Raw genomic sequence first — 17964 nt, 5'->3', positions numbered from 1 at the left:
AATTAACAAACCTTGGACTTGGTGTGAGATCTCTACCTTATACCCTCATTTTCTTAGGAGTTTCTCCTATGATATGGTGAAACATGTATCCCAACATAGACTAAATTAAATTAACACCCAATTTTACACTATTTTAGATATTATATCTTGTACCAAATGGAAGTAGTCCATAGTTATGGCCGTCCATATCAACATTTTCTTCAATAAATATCTTAGGCCTCACGGTAAATCGACTCTTCCATATAGTTAGGTCTTTAAAAATGACCTACATATTTACATGTATATTAGATCCTTTAGATATATTATGGCAACCAATCATCAATATTTTATGTTTTCCTATGAAAAATCATTAGAGAAGTGGGTGGACATGCAAAGGGCCTTTTTTGTGATAGATTACATGAACTATAGATGATGAAAATCAATGTCACTCATCGCTTTATCTAGGTTGTCTTGTGGTAAAATATCAACATACCATTCCATAGGTGAAGATATTATTAAGATCCCCTAGAGGAACCATTAATGAAGATGATCCCAAATAATAAGCACAACACCCTTTGTCAAAAGTATCTTCATACCAACATGATCTCTCCCACTACTATGTGATATTCCATATATTTTCTTTATTGATGCTTATGGATCTTATGTCACCCCAAACTTAATACATCCTACTAATAATATTTTCACTCCCTATATAGAAATCTTAATAGTAAATATGCATTAACCTTTTCCATAATAGTAATGGATAAAAGAAAATTCAACCAGAAAAAATTTTAATTCTTCTAAATGAGAACCAATTGTAACTCTAACACCCTTTATATATTTTGCATGGTCAAAATTTGTTTTGTTTCAAACTCTTTTTCAATTCGTCTAAATGTTTTTTCCTATATTTTTTCAATAATTTGTGTGTATTATCCTAATATTAAATATTCATTAACCTTTGCCATAATAGTAATGGATATAAAAAATGCAACCAGAAAAATCTAATTCTTCTAAATGAAAACCAATTGTAACTCTAACACCCTTCCTATATTTTGCACGATCAAAAGTTGTTTTGTTTCAATCTATTTTTCAAGTCATCTAAATGCATTTTCCTATAGTTGTTCAATAATTTGTGCATATTATCTTAATATTAAGTATGCATTAACATTTTTTATAATAATACTGGATATCAAAATGCAACCAGAAAAAATCTAATTCTTCTAAATGAAAACCAATTGTAACTCTAAACCCCTTTATATATTTTGCATTATCAAAAATTGTTTTGTTTGAAACTCTTTTTCAAATCATCTAAATGTATTTTCCTGTAGTTATTTACTAATTTTTGTGTAATATAATTCTTCTAAATAAGAACCAATTTTAACTCTAACCCCTTTTTATAAATGAGAACCAATTGTAACTCTATCCCCCTTTATATATTTTGCACAATAAAAAAGTTGTTTTGTTTCAAACTCTTTTTCAAATCGTCTAAATGTCTTTTCCTATAGTAAAACTATAATTTTTGCAAATACACACAACTTTCCCATACCCCTTTGGATTTCCTATTCTTTCTACTCACTCAATTGATTTAGTAGAGGGGAGCCCATAACCAAAGGGTAGATTTCCTATTCATGCTAATCGCTCAATTGATTGAACAGAGGGGAGCTCATAACCAAAGGGAAAAATGGGGAAAAATGGAAAGCAACGTGGAGATTTCCAAAAGCCACAGAGGCCACAGAAGCTACAGTAATTGTTGTCCCTCCTCATCTTGACACTGCTAGCGAGATTGCAACATTTCTTCTCAACATCAATGGTGTGCACAATTCAGAATAAAGTGCTCACACAAAAATACCAAAATCTCAGGTCCAGTGCACTCCTCCTTTCTCTCATTTTTCCTCTTCAAACATGCAATCAAGCACTTAAATATTTCTAAATGTATGGGTCAATTACAGGACCAAGATGTCTAACTGGCCTCAAAATCCCTTAAAAAACTAGTTAGGGAACTCTAACCAACCACAGGAATGTACTTCAAATCAAGGGTTTGTAGGGTTTGTGAACAAATGTACTTTGTTGGAGGTTGTTTCCACTTCCATACCAAATTTGCAAGATTTAGGTATTAATGCCTTGGTGGTGTTGAAGCAGCGATAAGCGGATCAACTTGAATAAAGCCCCTTCATAGGTGAGTAACTGGCATTATATATGATATTTTTCTTTTTTCCAGTTTAGTCAACAGACTCAACAATATTCCACAATCGATTCAACCTTGTAGTCGCACGATGACACCAACCTGTAGGTCCTCAGATTTATGGCAACTCGCTAGAATTTGTAGGCACAAATTTAGGGGACGTCAAGTCCACTTACGGAATGGAATCAAGACTCACAACTCAGTCAAGCTTTCAAGTCACAAATTCCAAGAGTCTTGAGGCCACAATCTTGATTCAAAGATGGAATGAAGGTCGGCACAGGTGAAAATTGAGTTTAGGGTTGTCTTTTAAGATTTTACCTTTCTTTTTGTTAATTATTTTATATTCATGAGTCGAACCCCAATCAAACTCAAATGGATTTTGATTATTTTTTCTGGTTTTCTCACATATTCAAGTTCACCTTGAGGTTCATTGATCTCAAATTTTAATCTAACAAATTTGGGATTAGACAAAATTTGGCAATTTTGAGCTTAAAGAATCAAGTTCACCAAACCCGATGACTTACCTCGGATGACATCCTTGTTTACAATGACACTTAATAAGAGCACCTTTACCGTGTTAGGAAAACATTTCTGTATACTCTTTGGGAGTATATGTTCTATGCATTCCCTAGAAAGTGTGCGTTTGTAACGGAGAAAATTCTATATCTAAATTTTATCATTGATGACTCAAGAATACCTAGGTCTAGAGAAGATCCAAATCATCCAAGATTAGCCTCCTCATAGATTCCTCATATAGCTCCAAAACCTTCTCAGACTTTCTAACTTTATAATAAAGCCTCTGCTTGGTTTTCTACCCATTACTTGGACCCTAAATTAGATACTCAATGGGAATAACAAGAAGATTCCCTTCCCTTCATCTAATAAGAAATAAGGGCTCTTAACAGCCTAACCAACAACTCCAATCCACACCAAACCATATGATTTCTAATCTCAATCAATGATCTCAAATCAGAACAAATGTATCCAACTATGCAAGGGGTTTCATTCTTATGTGGCATTTCTAACATATCTTTCCATTATAAAACTTTCAATGGCATAGTACAATGATATTACACTTTTGAACTGCATGGCATTGAGCAAGCTATTTACAATGGCACCATTAGGTGGGGATGACTCTAATGATATGTAGTTATTTGTGTATCTTGTAGGTTGTAGGTTGTCACTTTATGGTTTTTGGAATCTAGAGGCCATTTAGAACCTTGATGTATATGTATTTTGTTTTGCATATGTATCACACTCAATGCCATTTTTCTATATTCAACCTTACATTCTATATACATGAGAAAACCCGGATATTTGGTGTATAATGTTTTCGATTTACATGGATATACATAAATAAGTATTTGTTAAAATTTGTAATTTAGACAACTAATAATAAACTAGATTCACTAGTTAGTTCTGGTCCGATTCTATTTTAGTCCCAGTCTGACCCTCGGGGTTGGTTCTAGTTCTGGTTCTAATAACTTTAACCAAAATATGAGAATTTCAGAAGAGAACCTAGTCACTAGGTGGGATGAATAAAACAGAGTTGAGATAAATAAAGTATTAGTGAGTTACAGACAGAACTCTAAGGGAAAAAAATCATAGGGATATCCCTGTCATCAAGGACTTAATTTAAGAGTAAAAGAAGAATGATTTTTGGAATGATGAGATGAATGGAAATGGAAATGCATGCACATGAAAGAAATGGCTAACCACACATCATACAAAAGCATAAAACCAACATGATGGCCTTGTCCAAAATTCAGACAATAAAGTGTTGACGTTTTGTAGCTCAAGTAGGTAATTTTGCATATACCTAAGTGTCTAGGCCCATGGAAGTTTCCTAATATACCATTAACCTTAGCAATTACTTTAGTGATTAAATTAATTTCTCTTATAAGACAAGGCAGAGAAAATTCACATAGTTGACTTCGACATTGTGCAGGGTATACAGTGGGCAACTGTATTGCATGCATTCGCAATGAGGCCATGTGGCAATCCCCACAAAATAAATATCACAGGTATCCCTACCTCAACACTAGAAAAAAACCCTACTTCCTCTTTGCTGGCCACAGGCAAGAGGCTCACAAAGTTTGTTAAATTGCTTGACCTAGAGTTTGAGTTTTGTCCAGTGTCAAAACATATGAGTTAGGTGGAATTGTCTACCCTGAAAATTGAGAAAGATGAATGCATTGCAGTAAATTTTATGTTACAATTACATAATCTTTTAGGATATTCCCTTGAACCCCTAGTGAAGATACTTAAATTAGCTCATGCCCTATCCCCCAAAGTCGTAACACTTGGGGAATATGAAGCTCACTTAAATGCTTGCAAGTTCCAAGTTTGATTTCAGAATGCTTTAGAATATTTCTCTGCATTTTTTGAATCTATGGAGCCCAACATGGCAAGGGATAGTGTAGAGCAACTGAATGTGGAGAAGCTCTTCTATGCAGAGAAGTAATGGGAATTGTATCTTTTGAGGGAACCGAAAGAAAAATTAGACTGGAAGGAAGGGATCAGTGGCATATTTTGATGGAATCAACAGGATTCAAATTTACCAATTTAAGTCATTATGCAAGGATCCAAGATCGAATACTTCTCTATAATTATTTTGAAGCGTATCCTCTAGATGAATCCTCGGGTTTCCTCTCTTGGGCATGGAAAAATTGGCCCCTCCTCACCGTCTCAGCCTGGTGTTGTTGCTAGTCTCTAAGAATTTGGCAATCCCTTGTATAGTGCCAATTGATTATTCAGTACACATAGAAAATTTGATGCATCTAGGATGGAAATCAAATTATGCTTTGTGTACATACATACACATTTTGACTGTAAATAAAGGTTATATCATGATCATGTGAATATGTCCATAATTTTTCTCCTGCCTCTTTGCTTCAGTAACTTTAGTTCTAGCACATGTCATGCATCTCTTGGCAAACAACTTTTAGCTGGGTAAACCAAATATTTATTTTAGGCAACAGGCAACAGTGGGATGATTGACCTCTACCATTGTCAGGGGTGCATGACAACTTTGTAACCCTGGATTAAATTAAGGGCTTAGGAAAATAAGGGATTGAGAAAAAGCCTCTTCTCTCATTCTTCCTTGTTTTTCACCCTTCTCGATTCTTCCTAGTTTCTCTTCAATTATATATGCAGAGCAAGCGTTGCAAAGCCTCCATTACCTAAAAATTGAAGTTTATGTTTTATGCAATGTCCCTGAAACCCCTTATGTAGCCAGAATTTTCTATTTTAAATAATAACAGTTCTGAATGCTTTATTTCAAATCAGCAAACTATGTATTGATTGGCTTGCCTTGAAATTTCTTTGTTGTGCGAGATATGCTATATCTTTATCATCAGAATTTTTAGAAGAACTGGTGTCTTGAGAAGCCATGTTGATTGTAAGCTCCGATTAAGTAGCACCTAGACTACAAATTTCATTGAGGCAAACAGAGTATCACTGGGATACATTCTTTATGAAGGCTTATGATGCAGCTTCTCTCATCTTCTAGCAAAAAAAGAATGGTAAAGATGATTCAATATTAAAAGAAATGAAGGGAATATTTTCATAGTTAACTTTAACCATCCATATGAGTTGAACAGTTGAACTGGGATGGTTTGTTCAAAATGCATTAGATATTTCACTATTTAATAAAATACCTCGAGAATTATACGTTATGAAGCCAAATTGCTATCACAGAAGTATCTTACCACTAAAAAGGTAAGAACGACAAGAATTTGACCCCAATAGAGTCCACGTTTTCACTTAATACTAAGACCTCTAATCCCCCCAATGGAATGGTGCTTTAGCTATCTCATGAAAGGACATGCTTGATAACTTTTTTTCCACAAGATGGAGACACCCATCAGTCTCACTAAATCCGTCACGCCTCTAGGATATTCCATTTATCCTAAAAAAGGACCTCTTTTCAATGGAGAGGGACAAAGAGAACACCAAACTCAGCAGCATTTCATGCCCAAAAACTTCTGGGAAGCCTGGAGTTCCACATCATGCTTTGGTAAAACAAAAACCATATGGTAGATCCTTAATGGTTGAAAACAACTATAGTGCTCTAAATATAAAAGTGAAGATTGCGACTTTTATTCAAACCTAAGACCTTGATTTTTGTTAATTGTTTTATATTCATGAGTCAAAATCCAATGAATTTTAATGATTTTTTTCTAGTTCTCTCACATATTCAAATTCGCCTTGAGGTTTAGCGATCTCAAATTTTAATCTAACAAATTTGGTATTAGACAAAATTTGGCAATTGTGAGCTTAAATAATCAATTTCAGCAAACCCGATGACTTAGCTCGGATGACATCCTTGTTTATAGTGACACTTAATAAGAGCACCTTTACCATGTTAGGCAAGTATTTATGTAGACTCTCCGGGAATATATGTTTTATGCTTTCCTTGGAAAGTGTTCATTTGTAACGGAGCAAATTTTTGTATCTAAATTTCATCATTGATGACTAAAGAATACCTGGGTCTAGAGAAGACACAAATCATCCAAGATTAGCCTCCTCATAGATACCTCATATAACTCCACAACCTCCTTAGACTTGCTAACTTTTGAAAAAATATCCTGCTTGGTTTTCTGCCCATTACTTGGACCCTAAATTAGATACTCAAGGGGAATAACAAGAATCTTGCCTTTCCTTCATCTAATAAGAAATAATGGTTTTTAAGAGCCTAAGAAACAACTCCACTCCACACCAGCCCTTGTGATTTCTAATCTCAATCAGTGATCTCATATCATAACAAATGTATCCAACTATGCAAGGGGTGTCATTCTTATGTAGAATTTCTAAGATATCTTTCCATTATAAAACTTTCAGTGGAATAGTAAAATGATATTATACTTTTGGCCTACATGGCATTGAGCAAGTTATTTACAATGGTATCATTAGGTGGGGATGAATCTGATGGTATGTAGTTATTTGTGTAGCCTATAGGTTGTAGGCAGTCGCTTTATGGTTTTTGGAATCTAGAGGCCATTTAGAACCTTGATGTATATGTATTTTGTTTTGCATATGTATCACACTCAGTGCCATTTTTCGATATTCAACATTACATTCTATATACATGAGCAAACTTGGATATTTGGTGTATAATTGTTTCGATTTACATGGATATACATAAATAAGTTTTTGTTAAAATTTGTAACTATTTAGACAACTAATAATAAACCAGATTCACTGGTTGGTTCTGGTCCAGTTCTATTTCATTCCCAGTCTCACCCTTGGGGCTAGTTCCAATTCTGGTTCTGATAAATTTAACTAAAATATGAGAATTTCAGAAGAGAACCTAGTCACGAGGTAGGATGAATAGAATAGAGTTGAGATAAATAAAGTATTAGTGAGTTACAGACAGAACTCTAAGGGAAACAAAATCATAGGGATATCCCTGTCATCAAGGACTTAATTTAAGAGTAAAAGAAGAATGAGTTTTGGAATGATGAGATGAATGGAAATGGAAATGCATGCACATGAAAGAAATGGCTAAGTACAAATCATACAAAAACATAAAACTAGCATGATGGCCTTGTCCAAAATTAAGACAATAAGGTGTTGATGTTTTGTAACTCAGGTAGGTACTTTTACATAGACCTAAGTGTCTAGGCATGCGGAAGTTGCCTAATATACTATTAACCTTAGTAATTACTTTAGTGATCAAAGTAATTTATTTTATAAGACAAGGCAGAGAAAATTCACATAGTTGATTACGGCATTTTGCAGGGCGTACAGTGGGCAGCTTTATTGCATGCATTCACAATGAGGCATGGCGGAAAACCCCACAAAATAAATATCACAGGTATCCCTACCCCAACACTAGGCTGAACCCCTACCTCCTCTTTGCTGGCCACTAGAAAAATTCTCACAGAGTTTTCTAAATCACTTGATCTAGAGTTTGAGTAATGTCCAGTGTTAAAACATATGAGTTAGTTGGAATTGTCTACCCTGAAAATTGAGCAAGATGAATGCATTGCACTAAATTTTATGTTGCAGTTATATAATCTTTTAGGAGGTTCCCCTGAACCCCTAGTAAAAATACTCAAATTAGCTCATGCCCTATCCCCCAAAGTCGTAACACTTTCAGAATATGAAGCTCACTTAAATGCTTACTAATTCCAAGTTCGATTTCAGAATGCTTTAGAATATTTCTCTACATTTTTTGAATCTATGGAGCCCAACATGGTAAGGGATAGAGAAAAGCGGCTGAACAACGAGAAGCTCTTCTTCACAAAGAAAATAATGGGAATTGTAGCTTTTGAGGGAGCCAAAAGAAAAATCAGACTAGAAGGAATCAGTGGGATTCAAATTTACCAATTTAAGTCATTATTCAAGGAACCAAGCTGGAATTCTTCTCTATAATTATTTTGAAGTGCATTCTCTAGATGAATACTTGGGTTTCCTCTCTTTGGCATGGAAAAATTGGCCCCTCCTCATCGTCTGAGCCTGGTATTGTTGCTAGTCTCTAACAATCTGGCAATCCCTTGTATAGTGCCAATTGATTATTCAGTATACATAGGACATTTGCTGCATCTAGGATGGAAATCAAATTACGCTTTGTGTACATACATACACATTGTGACTGTAAATAAAGGTTATATCATGATCATGTGAATATGTCCGTAATTTTTCTCCTCCCTCCTTGCTTCAGTAATTTTAGTTCTAGCACATGTCATGCATCCCTTAGTAAATAATTTTTAGCTGGGTAGACCAATTATTTCTTGTAGGCAACAGGAAATGGTGGGATGATTTACCTCTACCATTGTCGGGAGTGCATGCCAACTCTGTAACCTTGGATTAAATCAAGGGCTTAAGAAAAGAAGGGATTGAGAAAAAGCCTGTTGTCTCATTCTTCCTTATTTTTCACCCCTCTCAGTTCTTCCTAGTTTCTCTTCAAATATATATGGAAAGCAAGTGTTACAAAGCCTCCATTACCTAAAAATCAAAGTCTTTGTTTTATGCAATGTCCTTGAAACCCCTTATGTAGTTAGAATTTTCTATTTTAAATAATAACAACTCTGAATGCTTTCTTTCAAATCTGCAAACTATCTATTGATTGACTTGCCTTACAATTTCTTTGTTGTTCAAGATATGCTATATCTTTATCATCATAATTTTCAGAAGTACTGGTGTTTTGAGAAGCCATGTTGACTGTAAGCTCCTATTAAGTAGCACCCAGACTACAAATTTCGTTGAGGCAAACAGAGTAGCACTTGGATACATTCTTTATGAAGTCTTATGATGCAGCTTCTCTCATCTTCCAGCAAAAAAAAAAAAAATGTTAAAGATGATCCAATATTAAAAGCAATGAAGGGAGGATTGGCATAGTTGAATTTAACCATCCATACAATTTGAACAGTTTGACTGGGCTGGTTTGTTGAAAATGCATTAGATATTTCACTACTTAAAAAAATACCTCGAGAATTATATGTTATGAGGCCAAATTTCCATCAAAAACGTATCCTACCACTAAAAAGGTAAGAAGGGCAAGAATTTGACCCCAAGAGAGTCTGTGTTTTCACTTAATATTAAGACCTCTAATATCCCTAATGGAATGGTGCTTTAGCTGTCTAATGAAAGGACATGCTTGACACCTTTTTTTCCACAAGATGGAGAAACCCATCAGTCTCGTTAAATACTTCACACCTCTGGGATATTCCATTTATCCTGAAAAAGGACCTATTTTCAATGGAGAGGGACAAAGAGAATTCCAAACTTAGCAGCAGTTCATGCCCAAAAACGTTTGTCAAACCCAGAGTTCCACATGATGCTTTGGTAAAACCAAAACCATATGGTAGATCCTTAATGGCTAAAAACAACTCTAATGCTCTAAATATAAAAGTGAAGATTGCAAATTTTATTCAAACCTAAGACCTTTCTTTTTGTTAATTGTTTTATATTCATGAGTCGAACCACAATCAAACTCCAATGAATTTTGACGATTTTTTTCTAGTTCGCCTTGAGGTTCAGCAATCTCAAATTTTAATCTAACAAATTTGGGATCAGACAAAATTTGGCGATTTTGAGTTTAAGGAATCAAGCTCACTAAACCTGATGACTTAGCCTGAATGACATCATTGTTTACAGTGACACTTAATAAGAGCACCTATGCCATGTTAGGCAAGTATTTCTAGATACTCTCCGGGAATATATGTATGCTTTCCCTGGACAGTGTTCATTTGTAACAGAGTAAATTATGTATCTAAATCTCATCATTGATGACTCAAGAATACCTGGGTCTAGAGAAGATACAAATCATCCAATATTAGCCTCCTCATGGATACCTCATATAGCTCCATAACCTCCTCAGACTTTCCAACTTCTGAATAAAGCTCCTGCTTGGTTTCCTGCCCATTACTTGGACCCTAAATTAGATACTCAAGGGCAATAACAAGAAGCTTTCCTTCCCTTCATCTAATAAGAAATAATGGCTTTTAACGTCCCAAGCAATAACTCCACTCCACCAGCCCTTGTGATTTCTAATCTCAATCAGTGATCTCATATCAGAACAAATGTATCCAACAATGCGAGGGGTGTCATTCTTATGTGGCGTTTCCAGCATATCTTCCCATTACAAAAATTTCAATGGCATAGTACAACGATATTACACTTTTGACCTGCATGGCATTGAGAAAGTTATTTACAATGGCACCATTAGGTGGGGATGAATCTAATGGTATGTAGTTATTTTCGTAGCCTGTAGGTTGTAGGTTGCCGCTTTATTTTTTTGGAATATAGAGGCCATTTAGAACCTTGATGTATATGTATTTTGTTTTGCATATGTATCACGCTTAGTGCCATTTTTCTATATTCAACCTTACATGCTATATACATGAGCAAAATTGGATATTTGGTGTATAATTGTTTTGATTTACATGGATATGCATAAATAAGTTTTCATTAAAATTTGTAACTTTTTAAACAACTAATAATAAACCAAGTTCACTAGTTGGTTCTGGTCCAGTTCTATTTCAGTCCCAATCTGACCCTCGGGGCTGGTTCTAGTTCTGGTTCTAATAAATTTAATTAAAATATGAGAATTTCAGAAGAGAACCTAGTCACGAGGTAGGATGAATAGAACAGAGTTGAGATAAATAAAGTATTAGGAGTTATAGACAGAACTCTAAGGGAAACAAAATCACAGGGATATCCCTGTCATCAAAGACTTAATTTAAGAGTAAAAGAACAATGAGTTTTGGAATGATGACATGAATGGAAATGGAAATGCATGCACATGAAAGAAGTGGCTAAGCACAAAGCATACAAAAGAATAAAACCAGCATGATGGCCTTGTCCAAAATTCGAACAATAAAGTGTTGATATTTGTAGCTCAGGTAGGTACTTTTCCATAGACCTAAGTGTCTAGGCGTGCGAAAGTTGCCTAATATACCATTAACCTTAGCAATTACTTTAGTGATTAATGTAATTTCATTTATAAGACAAAAGTGAGTTAATCTAATGAAATGCAAGTTTTTTTGCATTAGTGAATTAGAGGAATCTCAAATGTCGATCTCAAGTGATGTTGAGATCTAATCTCAATTGTCAATCACTTTAGAGATTAGGGTTGTCCATTTGATCATAACTCAAGCTCAAAAAAGAAAGGCTAGGCTACAAGAGAAGACACATTGAGTGATCACAAGACACTGAGATGAGGACATCTCAGTGATTGGGTGGAGGACTTTCCTCCACATGTGCCAGGTTCGAGGAAGGTGCAAGGAGATGCAAGGAGAATCCAATCAACCACAAGAGGTCTCAGGCTTGATCAGCTAGATCATATCTAGGTTAATGTAGTATATGTAATTTCCACAAAGGTCCATTATCCCAATAACAAAGCCATAGTAGGTTTTGAAGATTTAATGAAGAATTGATTTGATTGAGTAGAAAACTTTTGAGTGTAATGTGTGATTGAGATTAATTGTTTATTTCCAATATTTAAGTTTTGTTAAGATCTCAGTCATGCTTTTTATTTAGTAGATATATAACAATCTACTAGATAGTAGATTGCTAGGTTGTTGGGCTCAAGGAAATTTAACATAATGGGTACAAACTCATTGGTAGTGAGAGACTGTAATGTCTAATTTTATCCCTAAAGGTAAAAGACACTATATTGCTACAAGACTTGTTAAGAGTCCAGAAATATGATAAGAAGTTTCAACTGATGGGATAAGAGGATGTTTAATGAATCAAAACAACTTAAGATTAATCAAAGCCTATATACCAAGCAGTGTTGGTTGTATAGTATAAATAAGATAAGATAATTTTATTAATGCCCAATAGCTGACCACAAAAGTAGGTCAATGGGACCAAACAATACAACTAGTATGAATACAATGTGGAAGTGCCAGCACAACTCATAGAAAATGATGAAAATAATACAAAGAAAGGAACTACATAAGTATAACATCACAACATATGTATAAAACTATGAAAAAGATAAAGTGATGAAAAACACTGAGTGTGTCCAATGTTGGAATGGTGAGCAACCAAACCCAAGAACATGTCAAGAGAAAAAGAGTGATAGAGGGAGGTCGGACAATGGGGCCAATGATGTCAAAGTTTCATGAGTCTTGTGGCCAAGGGCAATGGAGGTGAAAAGATGTAAACAATACAATGAATGAAAGCATGAATTACAATAACACTTGGGGAATATAGACATAATGAAAGATAGGCAGGAATTTCATTTCAAATGGATCAGAAGACTAGAGAGACATAACCAATAAAAATAATATGAGTAGGATATAGAAGTTAGCACACAACGTGACAGTGAGATTAACAAGGGAAGTAAATATACAAAAAGTATGACACCATGTAACAGATAAGAAATAAAAATAGAATAGTCTAACTATTATACAGGTTGACTTGTTTTCTTCTTTCAATTCCCCCTTTCTAAAATAGTCCAGGGAGAAAAGTTGATGTGATGCTACATGTGTAACTAGAAGCATAGAATGTAATAATTTGTAGACAAAAGTTAAAACCACACCCCCATTTTATGATAATTCAAATTTTCAAAAGCCAGAAATATATGTTTGATCCATAGTTCAAACTTCAATATAACTTATATTTCTATTCATCAAAGGATGTTTCTGGATAGGTAGAGCCTAGTTATAAATGGTCATAGTAATTTAATTATTATTTGTATGTTCACTATTTATGCCCTATCTAATTATTACCACATAGTTTAAAGTGAACATGATCATTCACATCTAAAGTCCCGTGATTACTTTCCTCCTCATCTTCATCATATTCATATGAACTTCTTCCACCCCATCTTATTTTTGATGGACTTATAACAACATGCAATATATTTTCCATCAATAACCAAAAATAGAAAAATTCCTGAACTCAACAATCTGAACCACTATGAAAATAAAGCATTCAGACAACTAGGAACCTCTAAAATCATCAGCTTTGATGAATAACTAGGACTGAATTATTAGTTTCTTGGACACCAAGCATGTATAAAGCTAAAGCATATCCTGCAAAGTAAAGAAGAAAATAAGAAAAAGGAATCACAAAAATAGTATACCTTATCGTCGTCATCACTTTCATTGGGCTGGCTTTTCCTTCGAATGTGTTTCTAACAATAATCTTTCTTAGATACATTAGATGTTGCAACTATAGCAACTTCATCATCATCATCTGCATCTAAGATTACATCCTCCTTTTTCTTCCTCACAAATGCAGCTGCTACTCTCTCAGCTTGCTGGTAGGCCTATACATAACCACAATCAAGCGTTGATGAAGAAAGTAGCATCTACTAGCCCCTATGCTTTCTCTACACACAAACAAATGCAATGACCCTAGCTCAAGTTTTTGATGCCTCTAAAATAAGAAACTTAATTAGAGGCAAAAAAATAGTTAAAAGAGTATTCTAATTTAAATTTGACAATATGTTTTCTATCCATCTACATAAGATTAAGTGATAACATGATAAAGCCTTTAACACAAAGATGAATGCATATGCTTTATAGGGAAAAGCATAAACTAATAGATAAGTCACAAGAGAACCAAAAAGAGCTAACAAAAATACCAATTGTCTAGTGTTTTCGGGTAACCAAAAGGTTTAGAGCTTGCAGCAGAAAAAGATATGTTTCTGTATTTCTGTAGACCTGAATCAGAGTTGAACCATATAGGATACTAAAGTTTATCTACACAGTTGCAACATATAAGAAGAAATTTTATCTTTCATGGCCTGCCAATGGTGCAAAACCAATACAAGAAGCACTGAAAAGCTTTCCCTTATGCAAAACTCAAGTTAATTATAGCATGTGCTCTAAAACCAGGTAAACATGATTGTGGCCATTTTCTCGTATTCGTAATTAAAAAGGGTGAGTGCATGTCAGTTAATTTTTGGAAAATTTTTGGTGGTGAATTTGTTCATCCTATTACAAAATATTAGAAATAGCTTATCAAGATTGAGACTGTATTTAATTTGGAGAAAAATAATCAAGATAATTCATTCTCTAATAAATTGATGATCAATGATTATTGGCTAATATGTTTTGGTTGATTTGTGACTAAAGGGTTTACACTGCTAACAACAACGAATAAAATTTCAGTTAGTCGCACTTCAACTTTTGTATGGTATTTTTAAAGTTAAGCGGAAATGTAAGTTTTATATTCCATTTAAGAGTGATTCCTAACACTCACACTTCATTGGTTGCAATTTGACTTGTTTATAGTTTTTTTTAATAGAAAATGTTCTCTGCCTTATACGTTTTCCATTTAGAATAAGTTTACAATTTGCCAAATTAATCTCCAATATAAAAATGGGTCATTTGTAGCCAGATTACAATTCTCCTGTAATATGATTTTGGAAACATCAAGTTTATGTTTTTGAAAAATTTATTGCATTCTAGTTCAATAAATTTGTTGGTTTTGTTCATGCTATATTTTTTTTAACATATACACCTTTAGTTTTGAATAGATTGAACAAATTGTGACATAGTTTTTGTTTGTTTCTTTTATAAGTTTTTAAAAAGTTGTGCATTATTGTCTAAAGGTAGGGACTAGTTGCAAATTCTCCTTGTTATTTCTTGAACCATATTTTTTTATGGATTAGAATAGAAACAACTAGATTTTCACTAGTATTCATGACATTTTTGGGCTTTGAAAATCCCCATTAGTTTCCTACTTGCAATCCAAACTCAAGATACAACCTGATAGAAAAAAATATCTAGCTTTTTTCTGCACCTATCAAGTTGAAGTTCAGGAAATCTGTATGTTGATTGACTGAAGGTTGAAGCTGAAGCAATTTCTCTCTTGACCTCACCTATTGGTCCACTGCAGAAGGCTTTAAAGGCTGAACTGAAGTTTGAACAACAACTCAATAGCTGGAAGATTGAACTCTGGACTCGACAAATTGAGGTTTGAACTATAAGAACTTGGTATTTAACTTGTTACTAATTAGAAACATATAGTCGTATTGCTTTATTGGCACATTAGGCAGTAATCATGGTATCTAGATTGTGTGTTTGACACTCAGTAATGATGAGGAGTACACTAAAGAAGTTTTTATTTCTATTTTTAAATTGTTTTGTCTTTGTCGATTTACATTATATAGTTTTCGATTATTTCGTCCTTAAGAAATGTTGTATAGCGGTGGGCTCACATGGAACGCGCCCAACCGTATGTATTTCATCTTCCTTAGAATTTTCAGTAAGTGATTTATTTTGGAAAAAGTAATATAATAATATGATTTTTGGCATATTTGTTTGTAAACTTTGGAAACCTAGAAATATAAATTATGAAGAAAACATTAGACTATTAGCATTTTGTCCACACGGGCTGCAAGGAATAAATTTGGGCTACTAGAGAAACACGAGGACTATGTACTTAGGGCTTGTGATTATCACAAGAAGCAAGAAAACATCCAGGTATGCCATGCAAAATTTCTTTATATATTATTTTTTCGATAAATTATTTTTGGGTTGAAATTGTTTCTCATAATGTTTGCAAATAGGAAAAGCTGCATCCAATCACCCATAATCTTCTTTTTTTGAAATGGCATGGATCCATAGTGGCATCCCTCATTTATGATATAGTTATTTGTGTAATTTATATATATCGACGTGCATTTGCTTATGCATGTTCATATGTTACTTTTTTTGTATGCTTTTCTTCACTGTCTTTCCTTTTGATGGTTTAGATTGTTATTGATAATGTAGAGGCTTCGAGAGAAAGCATCATATAGAAACCCCAACGAATTTTATTTTAAGATGATCAACACTAGGACTGTTGATGGCGTGCACCGTCCAAAGTAAGTAAATTCAAATATTTCATTCATTCTTGCTTTAATTGCACCAAAGTTTAAGATGTTAAAAGTTGATTTTTTTTGTGCTTATGTGTGGTGCAAGGCAATATTCCAATGAGGAACTATTATTAATGAAGACCCAAGACATTCAATATACACAGAGTGAAAAGAAGGTACAAACATTACTAAGTACATTGGACAATGTGAAGGTGGATGGCATTTTTATATTTTTTTTGCAATATTTTAATGGGTTTATTATGAATGATGCAGAAAGTAGAGAAACTTCAGTCTGCACTTCATTGCATTGGTTTCCCTCCTTCAAACATACACACTTATTTTTCCGAAGACAGGTATTATCAACATGCCAAATTTATTCAGTAAGGCATAACACCTTTGGTGGTCAAATGTATGATCACATATATGGCAAAAGAAAATGCATACATCAACGTTAATTTCATTCATGAGGTTCATTTATTTCCCTAACAGTCTCATTGAGAAATATCCATTATCTAACATGTTTGTCAATGATTTGTGTTAACTAACAAGTTATTCATTACGTGCTCTGTCATTGCACCTCTTTGATATTTTAGATTCTCTTTGCTATTAAATTCAGTAAATCATATTGAATTGTGTTCTTTTGTCTAGAAATGGAATAATAGAAGGAATCCTGGGGTGAGCCCTAGAGCAAGGATCCCCTCCACTCTTGCCACTGAATTGATAACTAACCACTCAATGAAGCATGGAGACTAGTACTCTAGATCAAAGGAAATAACCTTTGGCAATGGGCCCTCATAAAATCCACACGCCTCTAGTTCTACGAAGTCTATCCCAACCTCTTGGGCATGGTCTCCTCAAATATCTATTAGAAAGATATCCTGCTAGTCCTTTTATGTCTATCCCAGCCTCTCGTGCAGGGTCTCCTCAAATATCTATCATAAGGATATCTTGTTGGCAGAGGTTGTGGGAAGAGATTTGAGTCCTCACTGCTCTAACATCTAAATGAAATCTAAGTCTTTGGCTGTTGTTTTCTACCAAAACTTGGTTGGACAACAGGGAAGAAAGCATTGATCCCATTGGATAAATCTGGTTGTAGATTCCTATTTTGACAAGTCACAATTCCTCTAACCAGAAACATATTCCCACTCAATTTAATTTATATATACTCCGTGGTAGTGAGAATCTTGTTACCTCCAAAACCTACCTAACACCTCATAAGGGAAAGAACTATATGTAATAGAATACATACACCGTACCCTATATTTGATACCCAAATGCTATTGTCTTAGGAATTGCCAACAATCACATTACTGTTAATATGATCTTCAGTTTTAGTGGTTCTCTTAAAATTATATGGAAATTTAAAATAGTACATAAATTACCTATGTTGGTCATTAATATTATCCTGGCCAATTTTCTTAACGTTCGGAAAGTTTGATAGTGTTCGTGAATAATTTTTAAAACTTTTGCAAAATAAATATTATTTTATATAGCCTATCTAAATGAAAAATGTACATCCATCAGAAACAAAGACTTG

The 17964-nt window shown here is 34.1% G+C and overlaps 1 protein-coding gene across 1 annotated transcript in view; it reads left to right on the top strand.

Moving 5' to 3' along the window:
* The window catches only part of LOC149254301 (putative U3 small nucleolar RNA-associated protein 11), a 68518-nt gene extending 51707 nt beyond the window's left edge, over window positions 1-16811 (top strand). Inside the window, exons 2-5 of the mRNA XM_089454752.1 lie at window positions 15972-16053; window positions 16345-16436; window positions 16534-16603; window positions 16701-16811. Coding sequence (XP_089310878.1) covers window positions 15972-16053; window positions 16345-16436; window positions 16534-16603; window positions 16701-16811 — 355 coding nt within the window. The remainder of the gene's footprint in view (window positions 1-15971; window positions 16054-16344; window positions 16437-16533; window positions 16604-16700) is intronic.
* Window positions 16812-17964: the final 1153 nt, after the last annotated feature.

The sequence above is a fragment of the Pinus tabuliformis genome, chromosome 7, assembly GCF_031772625.1.
Source record: "Pinus tabuliformis cultivar Carrire ecotype Pingquan chromosome 7, CPIR1, whole genome shotgun sequence".
Lineage (NCBI taxonomy): Eukaryota > Viridiplantae > Streptophyta > Pinopsida > Pinales > Pinaceae > Pinus > Pinus tabuliformis.
This window is presented reverse-complemented; position numbering and strand designations above follow the sequence as displayed.